The sequence below is a fragment of the Otolemur garnettii genome, unplaced genomic scaffold (assembly GCF_000181295.1).
Source record: "Otolemur garnettii isolate 467f Iridium unplaced genomic scaffold, OtoGar3 scaffold00043, whole genome shotgun sequence".
Classification (NCBI taxonomy): domain Eukaryota; kingdom Metazoa; phylum Chordata; class Mammalia; order Primates; family Galagidae; genus Otolemur; species Otolemur garnettii.
The window spans coordinates 5,150,913-5,159,837 of NW_003852438.1; the positions used below are offsets into that span (position 1 = coordinate 5,150,913).

At 47.4% G+C, this 8,925-nt stretch overlaps 1 protein-coding gene across 8 annotated transcripts in view; it reads left to right on the forward strand.

Annotated features, from left to right (window-relative positions):
• Nucleotides 1–2,037: 2,037 nt before the first annotated feature.
• The window catches only part of ATF1 (activating transcription factor 1), a 35,040-nt gene continuing 28,152 nt past the window's right edge, over nucleotides 2,038–8,925 (forward strand). The window contains exons 1-2 of one of the 8 annotated variants that reach the window (XM_012805534.2): nucleotides 2,038–2,117; nucleotides 6,290–6,390. In XM_012805534.2, coding sequence (XP_012660988.1) covers nucleotides 6,298–6,390 — 93 coding nt within the window. In that variant the 5' untranslated portion in view covers nucleotides 2,038–2,117; nucleotides 6,290–6,297. Of the gene's footprint in view, nucleotides 2,118–2,411; nucleotides 2,593–3,159; nucleotides 3,440–3,836; nucleotides 3,975–6,289; nucleotides 6,391–8,925 lie in introns of those variants that run through there. The other 7 variants (XM_023513714.1, XM_023513716.1, XM_023513713.1 and 4 more) reach the window with 7 other exon arrangements.

Below are 8,925 nucleotides of genomic sequence, written 5' to 3' on the forward strand. Positions count from 1 at the left end.
TGTCACCCTCCATAGAGTGCTATGGAGTCATAGCTTACAGCAACTTCAAACTCTCGAGTTCAAGTGATCCTTTTTTTTTTTTTTTTTTTTAAAGGTGATTCCCTTGCCTCAGCCTTTCAAGTAGCTGGGACTACAGGCACACACTTTTTTTCCTCTGCGGTTTTTGGCTGGGTCTAGGTTTGAACCTAGCTACCCTGGGTTTATGGGGCCGGAGCCCTACCCACTGAGCCACAGGCACCACCCTGAAGCGATTCTCTTGCCTCAGCCTCCTGAGTAGACTGCCTGGCTACTTTTAGAGGTGGGTGTCTCCCTCTGACTCAGGTTTGTCTCGAACTCCTGACTTCAGGCAATCCACCCGCCCCAGCTTTTTTATAGTGCTAGGATTACAGGCCAAGGCACCAGGCCTAAAATTGGTTTCTTTGTTTTACTTTATTTCTTTTTTTGAGACAGGCACCTCAAGCTTTCCCCCTGGGTAGAGTGCCGTGGCATCTCAGCTCACAGCAACCCCCAACTCCTGGGCTCAAGTGAGTCTCCTGCCACCGCCTCCCAAATAGCTGGGACCACAGGCGCCCACCACAACGCCCGGCTATATTTTTGGTTGCAGCCATCATTGTTGTTTGGCTGGCCCGGGCTGGATTTGAACCCACCACCTTGGGTGTATGTGGCTGGCGCCTTAGCCACTTGAGCCACAGACGCTGAGCCTCTTTTTTTTTTCTTCATTTTCTTTTTTAGAGACAGAGTCTCACTTTATTGCCCTCAGTGGAGTACCGTGGAGTCACAGCTCACAGCAACCTCCAACTCCTGGGCTTAGGCAATTCTCTTGCCTCAGTCTCCCGAGTAGGTGGGACTACAGGCGCCAGCCACAACGCCCGGCTATTTTTGTTGTTACAGTCTGGCCGGGGCCGGGTTCGAACCCGCCACCCTGGGGATGTGGGGACGACGCCCTACTACTCACTGAGCCACAGGTGCCGCCCAATATATATATGTATTTCTCACTCCTCCGTAGAGTGCCAGGGCGTCACAGCTCACTACAACCTCCAACTCCTGGGCTCAGGCGATTCTTTGCCTCAGCCTCCCATGTAGCTGGGACTACAGGCGCCTTCCACAACGCCCGGGTACACACATTGTTTTATAGGATTCTCTTTTTAAAAAATCTTAGACAAGAGTCTCACTTTGTCGCCCTTGGTGTCACACCTCACAGCAACCTCAAACTCTTAGGCTCAGGGGATTCTCTTGCCTCAGCCTCCCTCCTAGCTGGGACCACAGGCACCTGCCACAACGCCCGGCTATTTTTAGAGACAGGGTCTCACTCTGGCTCAGGCTGGTCTCGAACCTGTGAGCTCCGGCGATCGCCCGCTTCAGCCTCCCAGAGTGATAGGATTATAGGTGTGAGCTACCCCGCCCAGCCGTTATATTATGGAATTTAAAATGATTCAGTGAACTAAAAAGTTGAGGAAGACACGCCACTTCTCCCTTCAGGAAGCGGACAGAGCAGGCGTCGGTCAAGGTCGGGGACTGCAGCTCCAGGCTGGGAAGCAGCGGAGGCAACTCTGAGCTACGCCGCTAACCGATGAAACTGCCTCCCACCGAACGGCTTCCCGGCAGCAGACAGCCGGCGAGAGCCAGCGACAGTTTAGGTGTGGGAGGACAGGGCAGAGACACTAAGCGCAAAGGAACCGCAGGGAGCCCTAACCCCCACCCCACCGCCTGGGCGAGCCCTTCCGAGTCACACCTCGCTCCCCTCGCCGCTCGGAGACCTGGCGCAAGATGGCGGCACATCACGTGAGTAACGCGCTGACGCAGGACGGCGGCCCGCGCAGTGGCACCGCCTTAACTTCACCCCCCACGCGCACTTACACTGAGTTTTGCCCCCCTCCCCTCCCCCGCCCCCGGCCTGGTGATCATGCCGCCAGTGGCGGCCCTGACTGCCGAGGAAACGATAGCCTAGGACAGTTGGCTGTTAAGTGACACTGTTCTCCCCGCCCCGCCCGACCCCCGAGAAGGAGGGACGTTCCCCGCCGCGTGAAGGGGTGGGGAAGTGGGTAGTGAATTTGGATCCACCTGGGAGGGGGGAGTGGAAGTTCCCGCCCCGGACGGCGGCGAGGCGGCAGCCACAGGTAAGTGGGGGGCGGGGTAGGACGTGCCCTGTGGCCCCGGCCCAGGAGGTAGCGGGGACGCGAGGCTGGCGGGGACGCCGAGTCGGGTCGTGCGCCGGGTGGGGGTCGCGCGCGGTCGGCGGCGGTGGGGGAGGGGCGCGGAGGGCGCGCGGCGGAAAGGGGAGGGGCTGTCGCCCGTGACCCGGCCGAGCGCGCTTCCGGCCCTCGCGCCTTCCCTATGTGGGTGTAATTCGTCTCCTCCTTCCTCTCGGCCCCAAAGGAAAAATAAAATCGGAACCCTCCCACCGTGGGGTGGCCTTAGCCTCGGAATCCGCCCCTCCGCAGTCGAAGGTTTCGGGGTTGGGCCCGAGTTGAGGGGAGGGCAGCCTGGCTTTGGCCTTCGCGCGACGTCCGCCGACGGGCGCCCGGGACCGGTAACTCCGCGAGGGGGTTCACGACGCAACCTGGACGCCTCGGTGCGGGGCTCCCCAGGAGGGTAGAGACCGCCTTTACTCCCATGGAGCTTACGGTCTGCTGGAACTGCAGACAGGGCAGTAATCACACAGACACCGCTGCTGGAGACGGGCGGGAGATTAGCGGGGACCTAGTGTCGCGTAACAGGTGTTCCCCCGGCGAGGAGCTCTCTGGGCAGGCAATAATATAACGAGGAAACTTTCTCTTTTTCTCGTATCATAAAATGAAGCCTGATGTTTCTCACCTTCAGCTGCCCCGTGGAATGTGCAGCTTAATCTCTAACATTATTGTAGACGTTAAATGTCTAGTTTCGTTAGCTTTTGAAGAGCGCTGAGCTAGTGATAGTTTTTGAGAGCCCTTATGCTTCAGAGGCTATTTTAGCTTAGACCTGCCAGGCAGTTTGACAAACTGGCCTCGACTGTGACAAGAGTTTGTACAGTACTTGTGTTTGCAAAATGTATTTTATCCTGAGAATTTTGTTGCCAATAGAAATGAGTTGTTTTAGTTTTTGGCCGGGACTGGGTTTGAGCCCACCACCTCCGGTATATGGGGTTGGTGCCCTACTCCTTTGAGCCACAGGCGCCGCCCCAGAAATGAGTTTTTTATTAAAATGCTATTTTTCTATAGGCTTGATAACATACAGCTATCTCAGTGTAGAACTGTTGTCCTAAAGTTGAAAGCATGAGGTCTTTAGTACGGTATTGGCAGTTAGTTATTTAGGGTTACGTCTGGTCTGCGTTACCTGTGCAGTACTACTGTATCACCAGTAGGTGGTAGTCCCTTCTAACCCTAAAGGAGACTTTACCTGCAAGTTTTCTTGTGCCTGCATTGCCCCATTTCTAAAGCTGGAGTGAGGTAATTGTCTAAAGGTATTTCTTTAACCATTATTCTATCAGTTTTAAGTAGATAAAAGCAAGTAAACACGTTGATTTATTCAGCAGTAAGAAGTGTGCGAGGAGTAATGTCCTGGGAACTGGATGTGGTTTTTAATTCCCTAGCCACATACTCCCTAGAGTATACGCTCTGGTGGGGAGACAGAAACAGGCCATTACAACACTATGCCAAGTGCAGTGAAAAAAGCAGGGACCATGTGCTAACGGGGGTACAGCCAGGGCTTCTAGACCAGTCTGGGGGAGTCATGAAAATTTGCTGGAAGAATAAGTCACAGAAATAGGCCGCATGAACAGGAAGGTGAATAGTGTTTCTGGAAGAGGGAATAGTGTATATATGAAAGTTAGAGTTAAAAAAAAAATAAAAAGAAAGAGTTGCGAAAAAGCAAAGCAGGCACACTTAAGGTTCTGAAAGATTCAGGGTGTCTAAGAATAATTTTGAGGGGAGTTAATGAGTTCAGTTGTGGAAATGTAGAGCAAGAGACTGCTTACCATAGTTCAGCGACCTCTATAGGTAAGGAACTAAGACATCTTCATCAGATGAGAAAACAATACTGTATCATATTTCTTAGTATTTACTGTTTACTGCATGAAGTCTCTGCTGGGCAATAAGCATGCATTCTCATGATACAGGTCCTGTCCATAGAAGGCTTACCACTGGGGGAAATATGCATGCCAATAAACACCTCAGTGCTAAGTAACCTCATTAGAAATATGTGTAAGGAGACTGAGCACAGTGATTGACCCCTGTAGTCCCAGCACTTTGGGAAGCTGGGTGGGAGGATCACTTGAACCCAGAGGTTCAAGGCTACAGTGAGCTATGATGATGCCACTGTTGTCTAGCCTCAGGTCCATGACAAAGCAGATGCCATCTGTTAAAACAGAGAGAGAAAGAAAAAGGCAGAAAATCTGTGCAAGGCATAGTGAAAACATGAAGGAAATAGGAACCCAGGGCAGGAATGTAATCCGTAATGTGAAGGTATCCCTGGAAGAGGGACGATACAGAAGAAAGAACAGAATTAGTATTAAAACAGTTCTGGCTTTAGGTCTTAACATTCACATCTTACTGTGAGATCCATAGTAAATGACAGTTTTTTTGGCTCAGCATCTGTGGCTCAAGTGGCTGAGACGCTAGCCACATGCACCTAAGGTGGCGGGTTCGAATCCAGCCCGGACCCACCAAACAACAATGATGGCTGCAACAAAAAAATGGCCAGACGTGTGGCGGGTGCCTGTGGTCCCAGCTACTTAGGAGGTGGAGGCTGGAGACTCACTTGAGCCCAGGAGTTGGAGGTTGCTGTCAGGGGGACAGCAACTCTACCCAGGGGGACAGCTTGAGGCTCCGTCTCAAAAAAAAAAGACAATTTTTTTGAGCCTAAATTTTCACATCTCTAGAGAATCCAGGAGATGACATATTTAAAAGTGCTTAGTTTAGTGCCTAGCATAATAATATTCTTTTCTTTGCAAGTTTTCTTGAAAGTGTCCTGCCTTCCCTTTCCTGTGTCAACAAGATCTCAGCCTGTTGTGATTTCTCACTTTCCCAAGTTTATTCCCCTTGATGTCACCTTTGAAGCTATGTTTTACTGCTCTCATGATTGTGCCAGACTTGGGGTTGTCTCACATCCTTATAGCTGCAGCTGGGTGCTTATTTTATTTTTGCAGAAAATGTATTTGTATATGAAATTTGTACTGTAGTAAACAAGTTTTGTTTTTTTTTGTTTTTTTGAGACAAAGTCTTACTCAGTTACCCTGGGTAGAATGCTATGATATCATAGCTCACAGCACAGCAACCTCAAGGTCCTGGGCTCAAATGATCTTCCTGCCTCAGCTTCCCAAGTAGTTGGGACTACAGGCGACTGCTACCAATGCCCAGCTATTTTTATTTATTTTGTTTTATTTTATTATTATTATTTTTTATTGAGACAGAGTCTCAGTTTGTTGCTCTCTGTAGAGTACTATGGCATCATAGCTCATAGCAACCTCAATCTCTTGGGCTCAAGTGATTCTCTGGCCTCAGTCTCCCTGGGACTACAGGTGCCTGCCACAACATGCAGCTATTTTGTTGTTGGTGGTGTTGCTTACTTGCTTGTTTAGCAGGTCCAAGCTGGGTTCAAACCCACCAGCCCTGGTTTATGCAGCCGGTGCCCTAACAACTGAGCTACAGACACTGAGCCAGCCCAGCTGGTTCTGTCCAGCCCAGAGATGGAGTCTGACTCTTGCTCAGGCTGGTCTCAAACTCCTGACCTCAAGTAATCCACCAGCCTCAGCCTCCCAGAGTGCTAGATTACAGGTGTGAGCCACCATGCCCTGCCTTCAACCCAAGTCTTTTATTGGTCTGTTAGTGGTTTTCCCTCTATTTGTCATATTTGACCTCTCATAACCTATTTATTTATCTCATTCTTACCCAATCTATACATTCAGTTGATTGTTTAGAATATAGAGTTAGAACCTCCTCAGGTATAATTTTGTTTGTTCTACTTTTACTTAATAAGTTATCTTTGTAAAATTATATGTATAATTAAAAATTGTTCCCTACTAGAGAAAGAAATGTGTATATCCATGGACAGGAAGGCTATCATATTTCTTGAGTGGGATAACTTTTGAAAGTTTAGTCATAATTTACATACATATGTGCCTTTTAATAAGTTTATACATGTTCTCATGGGTCAAAATTGAAAAAAAAATGCCAGGAAAAGTCTTTTTTCTGTCTCTGTATCATAGCTACCAGTTCTCTTCCATAGAGGCAACCAAATGATCAATTTTTATGACTGTAGTATACTATAACTATCCTGTAGCACTTCTTATTTTAACTGCTATTTTTTCCTTTAGAATTGATTATGGAAGATTCCCACAAGAGTAACACTTCGGAGACAGCACCTCAGCCTGGGTCAGCAGTTCAGGGAACCCATCTTTCCCATATTGCTCAGCAGGTAAGGCAGGGACCAGCCAAAATCTTCAACTAGTTAGGAATATTTTAAACTGGTGTTTCAGATCTCTTATTACTAATATTCAATAAAAGAACCAAGGAAGGAAGACTGTAAAATGTTAAAATATAAGGAAGGAAGATGGGTTTGATTAAAATATCTTGCCAGGACCATTTTTTTTTTATACTAAGTATACAGTCATCCCTCACTATCTTTGAGGGTTTGGTTCCAGGACCTCCCTCAGATACCAAAATCTGCAGTGCTTAAGTGCCCAATAAAAAGTGACTGTGTGTTCATGTGTAATCTATGCACAACTTACCTTATACTTTAGGTCATTTCTAGATTACTTACAATGCCTAATGCAATGTATGTAAATTGTTGTTATACTATATTGTTAGGGAATAATGACTAGAAAAAATTCTATACATGTTCAGTACAGACATAATTTTTTTTTTCTAAATACATTTTTGAGACAGAGTCTCACTTTCTTGCCCTCAGTAGAGTCTGATGGCATCATAGTTCACAGCAACCTCAAACTCCTGGGCTCAGGTGATTCTCTTGCCTCAGCCTCCTGAATAGCTAGGACTACAGGCACCCAGCCACAACGCCTGGCTATTTTTAGAGACAGGGTCTTGCTCTTCCTCAGGCTGGTCTGGAACCTGTGAGCTCAGGCAGTCCACCTATGTCGACCACCCAGAGTGCCAGGATTACAGGTGTGAGCTCCCGTGCCTGGCTAATTTTAAAAGTTTTTGTAGACCTAAAGTCTCTCACCTATGTTGCCTAAATTGGTCTCAAAATCCTAAACTCAGAGATCCTTCTGCCTCAGGTCCCAAAGTACTGGGATTACAAGCATGAGCCACCACACCAAGCCGTTTTTGTGTTTTTAGAGTATTTTGAGTAAAAACATTATCTGACATATTTTAAAAGAATCACACAGTCTGCTTTGTGAAGAAGAAGCAGAAAAGCCAGTTAGGAGGTATTATAGTCATGTATATGAGATGACGGTGGCTTGGCCAAGGTGACAATGGTGGTACTCAAACAATCGCCTTGCCTCAGTTTTCTATTTTTAGTGGAAACGGGATGTCACTCTTGCTCAGGCTGGTTTTGAATTCCTGAGCTCAATTGATCCACCCACCTTGGCCTCCCAGAGTGCTAGGATTAAAGGGGTGAGTCACTGCTCCCGGCTTGTTTATTTATTTTTTTGGACAGAATCTCAGCCTGTCACTCTGGGTAGAATACCATGACGTCAAAGCTCACAGCAACCTCAAACTCTTGGGTTCAAGAGATCCTCTTGTCTTGGCCTCCCAAGTAGGCTTGGCAAATTTCTCTATTATTTTTTAGTAGAAATGGGGTCTGACTCTTGGTTAGGCTGGTCTCAAACTCCTGAGCTCAAGCAATCCACCTGCCTTGGCTTCCCAGAGTGCTAGAATTACAGGCGTGAACCACCACCACTGGCTAAAATAAAACACTTACTATCTCATAGTTTTTATGGGGTTAGGCACATGTCTTCTTCAGTGTCTCATACCAAGCTGAAATTAAGGTGTTATCTAGTGCTGGGTTCTTATCTGGAGGCTAGACTAGAGAAGAATGCACTTCCAAACTCATCTAGGTTGCTGGCAGAATTCTTTTTGTTGTGGTTATAGGACTAAGAGCTTGAGTTTTGTGTTGGTTGTTGACTGCCTGCTATCCTCAACCCCTAAAGGCCACCTGCAATTCCCTGTCATATGGTCAGGCAGAAAGAAGGCAGAGCTGCCATATTAAGGGAAAAAAAGAATTCAGGTAGATTTTTAATGAATTTTAAAGTCCAAGTGTAAGCTAGCCTAAAAGAATAAAAAAATCCTTGGGAAGTTGTCACCTCCCACTCCTGCACTGCTTGTCAGGGCCTGGGACTGGCCAGGTCTTGGCCCGGCTTAACTAGGTTCTGGACACGGTCCTCTAAGCTACTTTGACAGTTTCTCTTGGGTGCCTGAGGGCTATCTACTTTATCAGGAGAGAGACAGAGAGAAGGGTCTTAGAGAGAGTAAAGCAGTCTTAGAATAGTTAGATCTTAGTCTTTGGTAGAGCTTAGTAATCTTCAGCAGAGAGAGGCTGTGCTGGTGTTCTGCAGGCAGGAAAGGAGACAGAGTCAGAGTAAGCAGGTCTGTGATAGAATGTGCATGCTCCCGACTGCCTTCTCCTCCAGCCTAATATAAGGCTGATCTCATGCTGCTCAACACCACAGGTGTAGAAACTGCCAGTTCACCAATGCTCTCATCTCACGAGCTCTCATGCTTGTTAGGAAAGCTAAATCCCTCTCCATGCCCTTTTCACTAAGGTGTTCCATTATTGAGCTATACAGGTATTTCTTATAACTCTTAACTCCTCCTAGCCATAGGCTATACAGGCTGCTACAGGAAGTGCATGTCATTAATTGTCCTCATATGAAAATTGAGTACATAGGATTCATGCTTCTCCATTCTTGTGATGCTTTACTAAGAACAATGTGTTCCATTTCCATCCAGGTTAATACAAAGGCTGGTTAATATAAAGTCTCCTTTTTTT